The 14,716-nt window shown below is 39.6% G+C and overlaps 1 protein-coding gene across 6 annotated transcripts in view; it reads left to right on the forward strand.

Moving 5' to 3' along the window:
* Window positions 1-14,716, forward strand: part of nbeal1 (neurobeachin-like 1) — a 121,748-nt gene that overhangs the window by 11,175 nt on the left and 95,857 nt on the right. For all 6 annotated transcript variants that reach the window (XM_021476984.3, XM_021476985.3, XM_073953561.1 and 3 more), the window contains one exon: window positions 13,988-14,079. In XM_021476984.3, coding sequence (XP_021332659.2) covers window positions 13,988-14,079 — 92 coding nt within the window. The remainder of the gene's footprint in view (window positions 1-13,987; window positions 14,080-14,716) is intronic.

A 14,716-nucleotide genomic window follows, 5' to 3' on the forward strand; every position in this document is an offset into this window, starting at 1 on the left:
GGTTGTCTGCAATGCAGACAAACAGCTGCATCTTCATTTGCGTCTTTTGAAAACAGCAAGAGCAGCAGTTCGTCTTTGCTGTGTCACTGTTTTGTCATGTTTCTGTGCTGCTGTGCATGCAAAAGTACTTAGTATGAGAATTATTTCATGCAAAACTTTTTTTTTTGCGTTTTATTTAGCCGCGCATAAATGTATGCCTATCTCTCATTACGTGTTGTTCAAAAAGCTTGGTCCACAAACAAAAGCGAAACCTATGCTTATTGGTTGTGATATAGCGAGTTTGAACCAATCTGGGCATGGAGGAGGGACAATGCATCAATGTATCATGTCTGATTTGTCCGGAGACACAGTGACGAGCGTTTCTTTGTCAAATCAGCGTTGTCAAATTTTGATGACGTAACCGCACTGATTCCGGAGCCTCTGAAAGTCCGCGAATGTGATGTGATACAGCACTGGAAAGCTGAGATTCTCTTCTTTATGCCAATCTTTGAATTGTATGAATCGGATCAGCGGATCAAAAGTTATTAAACATTTAAGAGCAATACTTATTTTTAGCCGCGGGCGGCTGTCTCGGTCTTTAAGGGTTAAAACCGTTGATATGCAATTGTTCATGGTATGATAATCGTGCACGTTCAAATCGTGGTAAACCGTCATACCGGTATATTGTTACAACCCTAATACGCACTCACCTCCCTCGCGACAGAGCGCATAGGAGATAAATGACGTCAGTACATAATAACCGGTTATGATTATTACTGAACCGATACCGAATTGTCCACGTCTGCATCGCGGTGCACCGAAGAAACAATTCATTTTGACACCCCTACTGAATAAATATAGATTTACACACATTTACTCAAGTAAATAAACAGAATCAATGATAGCTAAAAATCTGCTGAAAATCTGCGGAATTCTGCGCGCACAGATTCCGTGTGGGCCTAGACATTTGTGATTAACAGATTCCCTCTTTCATTATATTCAACATTATATAGACTAGAGTCATTAGACTGACCCAGTGAACATTTATTTTCATCCACAAACACCGTTGCTATGTTTAAATCCCGCCGTAAACCATATTACCGTATTACAGCCCAAGCCTACTGTTCATCTTCACTGAAAGCTACGTCGTGCTTGCTGGCCTCATGCATCACACACCTGTCGGTCAGGTCAGGTCAGGTCAGGTCAGGTCAGTCAGTCAGTCAGTCAGTCAGTCAGTCAGTCAGTACGTCACCACGTCACCTTAAAGGGTTAAACGAATAACCCACAGCACTACTACGATTACAGAAATGTTTGCGCTGTTATAATTCACTCACCTTTTAATAAGTTTTTGTGTGATTATAACCCGCTATTAAAAAAACATCGACTGAATGTTTTGAATGAGAAGCTGTAATGTAGCAGTGGCGGGATGAATTTTGGTGTGGTCCTCCGCCATGGTAGAATGAAAGTAGCGGAAACCATGTACTATTATCGCGATAACAATATTTTTGCGATATAATGCGCAGCCCGAGAAGAAAGTGCTGTTCTTTCGTCAGGTCTGTTTGTTCAAGGAGTTTAATAAAAGCTTGCCTTTGTGTTTCCTGGTTACAGTCGTTCTCCCATAAACACACACACACACTCACACACACTGGGATAATGATAGACTACACAGACTCACTGTACACACACATTCGCGCTGCAGTGTGACAGCCGCAGTTGTCTTGTGAATGAGATGGAGCTGCTTGTGCGTTGACCTTTGACCCAGTTAAGACCAGTGATTACCAGGGCTTGTCCTTCAGTGATGCCTATAAACGGCTTTTACAAGCCTGTGTGCTATTTATACACGCACACACACATACTGTACTCATGCGTTAGACCTATTTAAAGAGGGACAATGAGGAAGCCTCTAATTGTGTTTAAGCCACTCGGTGTTCATATTGTTTCACAGGCTGCCATGCAGGTGCAATCTGAAATCAATTGAATTAAAGTCTAATGCCAGAAACTAGCACAAAACTGAATAAAAATGATAATGAGAACGTTACTTGGGATGCATTACCGCAGTTTTGGTTGCTTTCTTTGTGGGATTGATTCACTTAGGTTTGTACTTTGATAGAATAAAGCTTTGATAGCATAATTAAGCATCAGTTGCATTAAGACTAGGGCTGGACGATTTGGCCTAAAATCTTGATTAATTGAACATTTTAATTTTAATTACGATTAATAAACCATTTTTAAAATAAATATATATGAGCAATTCCAGCGTTATGGATGTGACATTTGCAGTAAAAACTCATACATATATACAGATAAAGGTATACAGATTGACTCTGATACATGGGAGGAAAGCCTCAGTAGAAGTCGATCTTGTTCTATTAATTCCAGGCATCAGATAATTCAATTTAAAGTAATGCATAGACTGCACTATTCAAAATCTAAATTCTACAGAATTTTTCCTACATGTGACCGGTGTAAGTCTGCTAAAGGCTCCCTGACCCACCTCTTTTGGACGTGCTCAAAACTTTATGATTTCTGGTGTGTCATTTAAATGGTTTTCCGAAATGTATGGTTTTACCTTGACACCCGAGCCAGAAATTGCTATATTTGGGGACTCTAGTTCTTTTGCTGGATCATAATGTGTGTATATACAAAGCACCATAATTTATGGAATGATTATTGCTGAGAGTGTCATCCTAAAACTTTGGAAATCAGACTCTGTTCCTCAATTTAAGACATGGTTAACTTATCTCACACAAATATTGCACATGGAAAGAGTCCGATATGGAGTTATTGATAATCTTGCTAAGTTTAAAATATATGGCAACCATTTCTTGATCACCTGGACCAATATAATGCGGATTCTGAACAGCAGTGTAATGCTTAATATGCTCTCTACCTCTATTGACTGTCTTTTTGTATTTTCATAAAAACCGTTTATATGCCCTAATTGTTTTTTAATAATAACTTAATTTTGTTATTTATTTATTTCTTTATTTTAATTATTATTACCATTATTTTCTTTGTATTATCATGCTTATTCCTTGTATTTTTTATTGTTGTGTTGTTTGGTAATTATTGAAAATTTAAAACTAATAAAAACACTTGTTAAAAAACAATAATAATACATTTGCATAGAAAATATATGTTCACAATATATTTCAAAATTTTTGTTTATATTTTCCAAAACAACTGACCACAGAGTTATGAGATCAGAAAAATATCAATCTGTTAACATGTTTTGTACTTTAAATGAGGAAAATAAACATGCGTTATGGATGTGACAAAAAAAGTCGGGGTTTAGAATACAACCTACTTTGTAGAAATTTTGTAAATATAAACTGCACAACACAAAAAAACAAACATGATAATCAAAAGGATTGGAGTCGGCTCTCTATAAAACAAAAATGATCGGTTTTATTTAATTTAATATTTTCACATTTTTGAGGAAAAAGTGTCGTCTCTCCCATCTCTCCCTTATGAATGTGACATATGTGAAAGATGTGATAGAAGTAGTTATTCATTTTGACATCTTTCCTAAATTAAGCTGTCATTTTGCCATTATGAATTGCTGAGTAAATATCAGGGCCAGGCGGAATCTGCGGACGATTTTTGCTATTTCTGCAGAGAATTTTGGTAAAAGTCTGTGGATTTCTGCGGAATTATTTTGGGAGTATCATAACTAAAACCTTAATATAAGAAATAAAAAATAATACCTTTTTAACTTTAATGTTTAAAATGCAAATCCAGTTAGATTCACTTTATTTGGTAAACAAAGCATGTTTGTCATATAATATATCTAGTAAAAGACAGAAAATATGACTGTACAAACTGCATTGTGCCTAAATCAGATGAACATTTTCACATTAGTCAATAATATTACTGTAATTAAGTAAAAAACTAAATAAATATAGATTTACACACATTTACTCAAGTAAATGAAGAGAAATAATGATAGGCTAAAAATCTGCAGAAATCTGCGCGCGCAGATTCCGTGTGGGCCTAGTAAATATAAACCCATTGCATGGAATATTTTGCTATTTATTGTTGTGCTATGGACAACGCAGTGGTGCAGTAGGTAGTGCTGTCACCACATAGCAAGAAGGTTGCTGGTTCGAGTTTTGACTGGGTCAGTAGACAATTCTAAGTGGAGTTTGCATGTTCTCCCCATGTTCGTGTGGGTTTCCTCCGGGTGCTCCGGTTTCCCCCACAGTCCAAACACATGCGGTACAGGTGAATTGGGGAGGCTAAATTGTCCGTAGTGTATGAGTGTGATTGAAGATGTATGGGTGTTTCCCAGTGATGGGTTGCAGCTGGAAGGGCATCCTCTGTGTAAAACATATGCTGGATAAGTTGGCGGTTCATTCCACTGTGGCGACCACTGATAAATACAGGGACTAAGCCGAAAAAGAAAATGAATGAACGAATGCGGTGCTTTGTGTTCGCCTTTCTTGAGAGAAAAATTTCTCTTTTTCTGAAATGTTCTTGATTTTATACACTATGACCTAGAAACAAATTCGGACTGACAGGGTCTCTTCTTTATGCGTCACCTCTGTAGATTTAATCAGAATTTCTGCATACATCAGCTCAGAAAAAAAGCAGATGCTAATGAAGAGAAACTGAGTGCACATCTGTAGACCATGACACTAGTGAGCATAACTCATCTAGACTGCTTTAACTCCTTGTTGCCTTGTTTTTTCCCCCTCTTTTCTCATTTGGTTTGCAGCTTCAGAAGGCACTGCAGGGTGTATATATACACAGGAGAGAGAGCGTTAGAGGAGATAAGGACAGCGGGACATGAAATGAAGTGAGAGAGAGAAGAAAACTGTGATAGTGACATTAGAAAGAGGAATATGTGTTAAAGTGAGAGAGGGAGAGATTGGAAAGTGTCGTCTATGCCGTCAGTCTTACTCGCAAATACCCTCATGCCTCTCCATGGTAACAGTCCCTATCCCATCCTCACAGGAACTCGACTTCCCGTTGTGAAGGATTATTCCTCTACTGAACTGCACATGCAGATATTAGACTTAGAGAAAGAAGAAAAGCAGAAACAGTCTTTATTTTCATCTTGCATATTAGTAAATGAGAAGGTTTTTGTGTGTGTGTGTGTGTGTGTGTGTGTGTGTGTGTGTGTTTCTGTTTGTGTGTGTGTGTTTTTGTGTTTGTGTGTATGCGTGTTTGTGTGCGCGTGTGTTTGTGTGTGTGCGTGTGTTTGTGTGTGTGTGTGTGTTTTTGTGTTTGTGTGTATGCGTGTTTGTGTGCGTGTGTGTGCGCGTGTGTTTGTGTCTGTGTTTGTGTTTGTGTGCGTGCGTGCGCGTGCTTGCGTGTGCGTTCGTGTGTTTGTGTGCGTGTGTTTGTGTGTGTTTGTGTGTGTGCGTGTGTGTGTGCGTGTGTGTGTGCGTGTGTGTGTGCGTGCGTGTGTGTGTGTGTGTGTGTGTGTGTGTGTGTGTGTGTGTGTGTGTGTGTTTGGTGATGGGGTGCGTGTTTGTGTTGGGATTTGTGTGTGTTTTGGTGTTTGTGTGTGTTTGGTGTTAAGGTGTGTGTTGGGGTGTGTGTTGGTGTGTTTGTGTGTTAGAGTGTGTGTTAAGTGTGTTTGTGTTAGTGTGTTTGTGTGTTGGGCTGTGTGTGTGTTGGCGTGTGTTTGTGTTTACTGGGTTGGTGTTTACTGTGTGTGTGTGTTTGGTGACACTCTCAAGCTGCTCAAGTCAAATGATTCGGGCATGTCAAATGGACAGGATGTGTTGTCCATGTGATTAGAGTGAGCTCAGTGTTGTGGCAGTGGGTCATACGCCCGCCATTAGTGAAGGTTAAGTTTGTGCAGTGTCTTTGCCACTGTTCTGACTCCATGAATACATAATCATTACTAAAGATGCCTTCAGGGTGCTACTGGTTGTACTCAAACTTTTTTTTTTTTGCGATTTTTGGTGTAAAAACCATGACAGTAGCCTTTCAGGTTTGATTGAACTATAAATCCCTTATCCCTTACCCCTTTTAGAGGTATACTGGTTACCTTATTTTCACATCCCAATGTTGTATGGTTGTAGTGTGTTTGTTTGTTGTGGTGTGTGTGTGTGTGTGTGTGTGTGTGTGTGTGTGTGTGTGTATGTGTGTTTATTATGTTGGGCTGTGTGTTTGTGTGTTGGCGTGCTTTCAGTGTGTTAGTGTTTACTGGGTTGGTGTTTACTGTGTTAGTGTTGGGTGTGTGTGTGTGTTTGTGTGTGTGTTTGCATGTTGGGGTGTGTGTTTGTGTGTTGGGGTGTGTATTTGTATGTTGGGATGTATGTTAGTGTGTTTTTTGTGTGGGTGTAGGTGTTAGTGTGTGTGCGCGCGTGTTTGTGTGTGTGTGTGTGGGGGTGGGTGGTTAGTGTGTTAGTATGTTGGGCTGTGTGTTTGCATGTCGACATGTGCGATTGTGTTGGCGTGTGTGTTTACTGTGTTAGTGTTGGGATGTGTGCGTTCGGTGGTGGGGTATGTGTTTTTGTGTTGTTGTTAGCTTGTATGTTGGTGTTGCTTTGTTGGTGTGATTGTGTGTGTTTGGTGTTTGTTTTGGTGTGTGTTTGTGTGTTGGGGTGTGTATTTGTATGTTGGGATGTATGTTAGTGTGTTTTTTTGTGTGGGTGTAGGTGTTAGTGTGTGTGCGCGCGTGTTTGTGTGTGTGTGTGTGTGTGGGGGTGGGTGGTTAGTGTGTTAGTATGTCGGGCTGTGTGTTTGCATGTCGACATGTGTGATTGTGTTGGCGTGTGTGTTTACTGTGTTAGTGTTGGGATGTGTGCGTTCGGTGTTGGGGTATGTGTTTGTGTGTTGATGTTAGCTTGTACGTTGGTGCTTTGTTGGTGTGATTGTGTGTGTTTGGTGTTTGTTTTGGAGTGTGTTTGTGTGTCGGTGTTTAGCTTGTTGCTGTTCAGCGTGTTGGTGTTAATGTGTGTGTGTTGGTTTTAGTGTGTGCGTTTGTGTTGAGGTTAGGGTTGTAACGGTATGAATTTTTCACGGTATGATAATCGTCTAAAACAATACCACGGTTTGACGGTTTCGCGGTATACGGTATGTTACAAATGTTACAAAATAATAGAACAGTGAAGCAAATTTGACTTTTTCCAAATAATATATTTTTAGTTACTATAAACAACACCACTTACAATGAACAAATAAAAACATAAGAAAATAATAAATAATGTGTCAAAGTCCAAATAAAGTCCAAATAAACATGGTGCAAATCCTCAGTAAAAAATAGATATAAATATTTACTATACTATAAATAGTTACATAACGAAACTAGATTCAATATGGAACATCCTTAGGTTTTATGTGCCAGCATGGATATGGTTGTCTGTGGATATGGATTTGGATATGGTTGTCTGCAATGCAGACAAACAGCTGCACCTTCATTTACGTCTTTTGAAAACAGCAAGAGCAGCAGTTCGTCTTTGCTGTGTCACTGTTTTGTCATGTTTCTGTGCTGCTGTGCATGCAAAAGTACTTAGTATGAGAATTATTTCATGAAAAACTTTTTTTTTGCGTTTTATTTAGCCGCGCATAAATGTATGCCTATCTCTCATTCAGTGTTGTTCAAAAAGCTCATGTTGTCCACAAACAAAAACGAAACCTATGCTTATTGGTTGTGATATAGCGAGTTTGAACCAATCTGGGCATGAAGGAGGGACAATGCATCAATGTATCATGTCTGATTTGTCCGGAGACACAGTGACGAGCGTTTCTTTGTCAAATCAGCGTTGTCAAATGTTGATGACGTAACCGCACTGATTCCGGAGCCTCTGAAAGTCCTCGAATGTTAGCGGATCAAAAGTTATTAAACATTTAAGAGCAATGCTTATTTTTAGCCGCGGGCGGCTGTCTCGGTCTTTAAGGGTTAAAACCGTTGATATGCAATTGTTCATGGTATGATAATCGTGCACGTTCAAATCGTGGTAAACCGTCATACCGGTATATTGTTACAACCCTAGTTGAGGTGTGTGTGTGCTACATGAAATCTGAAAATGCAATGTATTTAAAGGACAGTTCATTTAAAGCTGAACGTTTACTCACCCTCACAATCCCTAACCACTGATATTCTGTAGGAATTAGGCAAAACAGCAGTCAATGGGTACAAGTTTCCAACATTCCTCAAATCATCTTCTTTTGTGTTCAACAGAAAAAAGAAACACGTGGAGGATGAGTAAACGAATTTTAGGCTGAATTTTAATTTGAGTGAACTTTCTCTTAAATTGTAATTTACAAGATGACTTGCACAAACCTTCTACAAAGAAAAAAGTAAGAGAACATTAACCAATTAGTAGGCGTTTACTTATTTCATTTTATCATTAAAATGATTACTATTATCATTATTATTATTTCTACAACACACATATGTCATAAGGCCATACTGATTTGACATGAACAAACACATCTAGTAGCTATAATATCATGCAGGAGTCATTCAGGTGTGCAGGTTACAACAGAATCATTTCCCCCGGGGTGTGCAGTACAGCTCACACAACACAAAAGACTGCTCAGAGTTAATGTTCAGTGCTTTAGAAAAAAAAAGCACTTAATGGGTTTAAATGTAGGCTTGACATGCATGAGTGGTTGATTGTGTCTGAGTCGCCCCACACCCTTCCATCTGGAGAGGGCATCAGGAGCGAGGCAGTGCCCGTCCTGTGGCGCGAGCTCTAAATAAACAGGGCGTGCCACCTTTGGCCACATCCAGACCTCAATAGACATCTGTGTCTTGCCGCTGGATCACAAATGAATGGAGCTTTTCTTTTATACACACACACACACACACACACACACACACACACACACACACACACACACACACACACACACATAAATACACAAATGCATTCTTTGTGTTGTTTTTTTCCAACACCAATTTTATTGATCCTTGAAAAATCAACAAGGGTTACTTTCTGCAGATTTAAAGAGTCACAAAACACCAAAACACATTTTTTTTAGCTGTTGACAGTCATATATGTGTCCCACACTGCTAAAAACTCTTATTAGGACACGCATATTTCACTGAAAAGTGAAAATTGGTTGTTTTTGCGATATTTCGAGCAAATTTGTTAACTTAGGGCGCACAGTGGCGCAGTAGGTAGTGCTGTCGCCTCACAGCAAGACGGTCGCTGGTTCAATCCTCTGCTCAGTTGGCGTTTCTGTGTGGAGTTTGCATGTTCTCCCTGTGTTCGCGTGGGTTTCCTCCGTTGTGTATGAGTGTGTGTGTGTGGATGTTTCCCAGAGATGGGTTGCGGCTGGAAGGGCATCCGCTGCTTAAAAAAACTTGCTGGATAAGTTGGTGGTTCATTCCGCTGTGGCGACCCCGGATTAATAAAGGGACTAAGCTGACAAGAAAATGAATGAATGAATGAATGAATAAGTTAATTTATGTTGTAGAACCCACCATTTTACAGTGAAACATCGAAAATATTTAGCTAACATCATAAATAATAAAGGATGATAAATCATTCATTAATAACAATTTAATAAATATTATGTTAAAATGTAATGCAAATTTGTAATTATTGTATATTAACAATAATCAGTAATATAATTAGCTTATTGATTAAGCAATAATATATTAGCTTAATCAATTTGTGTTGTGACAACATTGCGTGGAACCCGCCATTTTTTACTGTGAATAAAATTTCATCTAAAAATTAAGTTGACATAAATAATAAATCAGTCATTAAATGATAAATGAATGAATAAATAATAAATTAACACGTTCATTCATACATTCATTTCCTTTTCGGCTTAGTCCATCACTGGGAAACATCCATACACACTCATTGACACTCGTACACTACGGACAAATTTAGCTGACCCATTTCACCTGTACCGCATGTCTTTGAACTTGTGGGAGAAACCGGAGCACCCGGAGGAAACCCAAACCAACATGGGGAGAAAATGCAAACTCCACACAGAAACGCCAACTGACCCAGCCGAGGCTCGAACCAGCGACCTTCTTGCTGTGAGGTGACAGTGCTACCCAATACGCCACTGTGCAGGCGCTACACAACTTTAAGCTTCTATCAGCTGCTTGTAACACAGAAGAAGACAGAAAGTTGACATGCTTGTTGTTAAAGTTACTGGTGATTCAAACAAGCATGGATGGTTCACGTAGCAGCTCTAGCCATGAAGAAATGATTATTGTTCTTCAGTGCAGTAAGCCGCTCCACGTTTATATCACTTCTCTGGCCTGGGCATCTTCTTCAATGTACGCTCATATAGAAAGTTTTGTGCTTGAGCGCCTCTAAGTGCTGTTTACTGTAACTTCAGCAGCTCTGTGCACATAAACGAAAGTGCCATTCTGATTGGTGGTAAAGGTTATGATGTGGTGCGTCAAAACAAAATACGAGCATGAGGCGTTTCTTTAAAAATGACTCTTTTACGGCTGACGGTTTGCGCGTTGGTGTGCATCATCACATTGCCGCACTTTATTTAGTCACAAGGCGTTAAACACTGACGGAAAACGCAAGCAAAAAGCGTCCCGGTGTTAACGGCCTTCATACATACGTTTTAGTATGATTTGCTCATCTACCAATGATGTTAGATTGAGGGGTGGGGTTTCTGCCATGCCTCCTTTCAAAAATCATACATTTTCGTACGGCTATGGATTTGTACGAATTAACCACCAAACTGACAAAATGTAAAATAGTTACGATTATGCAAATGTGTAGCTTTTGTATATAAGCAACACTACGTAATTTTAAAATATAGCTTTTTACTGATATCAGTTACTTTTGTATGTGACTCAATAAATCATACTGCAATTTTTTTTCTCTATATGCAAATATAATAATAATAATAATAATAATAATTCAGTACATTTATATAGCGCTTTTCTGGGCAATCAAAGCGCTTTACACAATAGGGGGGGATCTCCTCATCCACCACCAGTGTGCAGCATCCACCTGGATGATGTGACGGCAGCCATTTTGCGTCGGACCACACACCAGGTGGAGAGGAGACGGTGATGAAGCCAATTGAATATGGGGATGGTTAGGAGGCCATGATGAACAGAGGCCAGTGGGCAGATTTGGCCAGGATGCCGGGGTTAAACCCCTACTCTTTTCAAAGGACATCCTAGGATTTTTAATGACCACAGAGAGTCGGGACCTAGGTTTTATGTCTCATCTGAAAGACGGCACTCACTGAGCAGTATAGAGTCCCCGTCACTATACTGGGGCATTAGGACCCACACAGACCGCAGGTTGGGCGCCCCCTGCTGGCCTCACTAGCACCACTTCCGGCAGCAACCTAGCTTTACCATGTGGTCTCCCATCCAGGTACTGACCGGGCGCAGCCCTGCTTAGCTTCAGTGAGCGACCATGTGAGAGTTGCAGAGAGCTAGCTGCCGGCTTCAATTCAAGTGCCAATTCATATTGGAAGCATGAATTGAGTTGTATCAATGGCACTGCATAGTTTTCAAATGTAACTTTTCACTGCTCTCCATTATGTTTTCACATATTTGCCAAAAACTAAAATAAAGGTTTGGAGGCATCTGTATTCATTTACCAATGACTGTTAGATTTTGGGGTGGGGTTTGACATCACACCTCCTTTTAACAATCCTACATTTTCGTACAGCTATAGATTTGTACTAATTAGCCATTAAACTGACTAAACATAAAATAGTTTGTGTCTAAACAAAAAAAATTTGAACTATTGTATATTAGCAACACTTTGTAATTTTAAAACATGACTTTGTACTGTTCTCAATTACTTTTGCATGTTACTGAATAAATCATACTGCTTTTTTATTTCTCTATATAAATCTTTTTCTCCATATACATTTCGTACGGCTGTGGATTGTACGAATTAGCCACTAAACTGACAAAACGTAAAATAGTTACGTTTCCTCGTCATGAGATCATTCTGGTCCTACTGAAGATATAAATTATGGTTTATATGTTTATAATACCTTAACAAGCACCTGAATAAATAAATAAATTAATTAATTAATAAAAACACCAAAAGTGGTAAAGTGAAAGAAACAAAGTTCTTCCATTAATCATCTAAAGCCGCATTACACTGAGATTAAACAAAAAAAAAACTCGTTCAACCTGCTTTTAGCTTATCAAACAGACTGCTTTGAGTGTTGTGTTGTCCGTATCTCTTAGCGGTCACTTGTTTTTTTCATGCAGTTCGGATGATCTCATCGAGAGGAATTTTTTGAGCATGCTTTCCTGTTCTGGAAGTCTGAGAGCAGCACAGCTTAAACATTGACCACACAAACAGAGGCATTGAGTCTCGGTCACGCCAATTACACAGTCACATGCTTCATAAACTCAACCCTGCCAGCTCATCAGATTGATCGTGGTTTAATTCTGAGCGTAGCATGCAGGGTGAAAGCATTCGTATGTGGATGTTTGTAAGGAGTGTTGTTCTAAGTCGAGCTTCAGGAATGCTGGAATGTCTGTCAGGTCGGTGATTCCTGTTGGAATGTGGTCAGGCTGGTTTGTCAGTCATCATGTGTCTCGTGTTAAACCTGATAAAATCCTCTCACTAACCTGAGCATTATGGGACACACCTGGAGATAAGCATTCCTGTTACTCAATGCCAAAGTCAAGGTTTGATTCCCAATGAATGCATGAACTGATAAAGTCAGTCCAGGCTCATTGTAAGTATGTAAAGTACGTTGCTTATGTTACGTTTCGTTGCACGTTTCAGATGACAATCAACTAGGGTGCAATGTGTATATTTTTAAGAATCTGAAATGTGTTTATTTAGGTTTTATTTGTATTTGTAGCATGTTTTAGGTACACGTTATACACCTACATGTTCACTAGGGGGCAGCACATGTCATACAGATCCCCTAATGAACCACTGACCAATACCCAACCAATAGTGTTTTCAAAAGAATGCACTGTGACCACTAGGACTGCAACAACATTGATAAAAGCATTCAATTATCCATAAATAAATTTGTTGTCAAACAAATGCCGTTATCTATTAGTTGGGCTGCTCACTTGACTCAGGAGCACAACGACAAGATATACAGTTGTTCACGAGGGTACAGAACTATCTGCAGGCAAAAGCAATCGCCCCCAGTCCTCCAAGGCCCATTAGTGACAATCTGTCCCTGATTAGCATAGGACGTTAGTCTTGCTTTTGAATCTGCCATTATGCTGACACACAGCCATTTGTAGCCCCGCCCTCATTTGAAAAGAGCACAGTCTTATTTGAATTTAACTTGGCAATCACCAAAATGGCACAATAAGGAAAATATAATGATTCGTTAAGAGTGGTCTCTTTATTTTGAGAGAAATTATCTTTATTTGTCACACACTTTATTGATGAACAACTCTGCAGACTGTTTACATTGAAGGACATCTTCGTTACAAACTGAAAACCAACAGGACCTGCACTTTAAATCTGTGTTGCATAATGACAGTTCTCATCTATGCTTAATGCATAAAGACCCACCTTGGGCTCTATTTTAATGATCTAGGCGCAAAGTCTAAGTGCATGGCGCAAAATCAATAAGGGCATGTCCAAATCCACTATTGCTATTTTAAAGATGGAAAAATACGCTCTGGCTCATGGTCAAACAGGGTTGTGCTTATTCTCTTAAAGAGTTTTGGATGTGTCAGTTGCGTCACGCCATTGCGTGTTAGCTATTTACATGGCAGACTTGTAAACATGAACAGACCATCTGCAGCGTCAGGATAAAGAACGAGCCTCCTCCATTCAGCCTCTTTAACTCTTTACTTTACTCCTTTACTTTGGTTGAGTAAGGAAACGGTGGAAACTCACTCCACTGAAGACATCCGTTAGCCTACATGTTTAATTGTGTTTGTTAAGTTTGTTGTTTGTTGGCGTAAATAGATTTGCTATTTAAACAATGCACAAAACGAGAAAATTACTGTTGCACTTGTCTGAAATTAGCAAAAGATTGTGCCAAATGTATTGTGCCTTATTGCGGCAAGTGTATGATAGAGACCTTACAGTTAGATTGTTAGATTAGTTGTGAATATAAATAAGTACTGTAAATAAACTCTTTTCTCTCTCTGCAGAAGGACCCAGACTACCTGAAGCTCTGGTTGGAGATTTTCATCGGCTCCTACGAGAGATGTCTGGATGTGGATTTCGAGAAACCGCCAAGCAGGTAGACTTTATTTCATTCAGGTTTCGCCTGTTTCACACCGCAAGCGCAAGCAGAGCTAGATGTATTGAGTATATGCGTATGCAGAGCAGAAGCAGCGTTCCGCAGTTTGCCTTTTACACCGACTATGTCTGCAGAGCACAGCTCATCGGCAGCTGCTGCTGAGATCAATCCAATCTGTCTACTCTATCTAGTTACCTATCTATTTATAAATACACCTTTTTTCTTTACTATTCATCTGCACCAAGGTCCGCAGCAACTTCCACCTATGCTGTTTTCTTAAAGGGCCATGAAACCCCCTCGTTTCAGCAGGGTTTTTTCACACCTCTACTTTGGAAAAAGTCAGAAAAGTGGGCGTGTCCAGCTCTGTTTAGGGGGGAGTGTCGGAGGAACTAAAGAGGCATGGTGTGGGAGTGTCTATTTGGGCACCCGTTGAGTTTCAGAGTCAAAACACACACACACACACACACACACACACACGGGAGAAAGTGACTGTGTTTACATGGACATCTGTAGTCGAATTTTGTCTGCAGTTTGGCTCTTTCATTCAGGGAATACATTCATGTCCCTCGCGACAAATGAGATATTTGATTCGAGGAACTGCTGTAAGCGTGTATTTTTCATGCAATGTTTGATACCG

Source organism: Danio rerio, chromosome 6 (genome assembly GCF_049306965.1).
Source record: "Danio rerio strain Tuebingen ecotype United States chromosome 6, GRCz12tu, whole genome shotgun sequence".
Classification (NCBI taxonomy): Eukaryota; Metazoa; Chordata; class Actinopteri; order Cypriniformes; family Danionidae; genus Danio; species Danio rerio.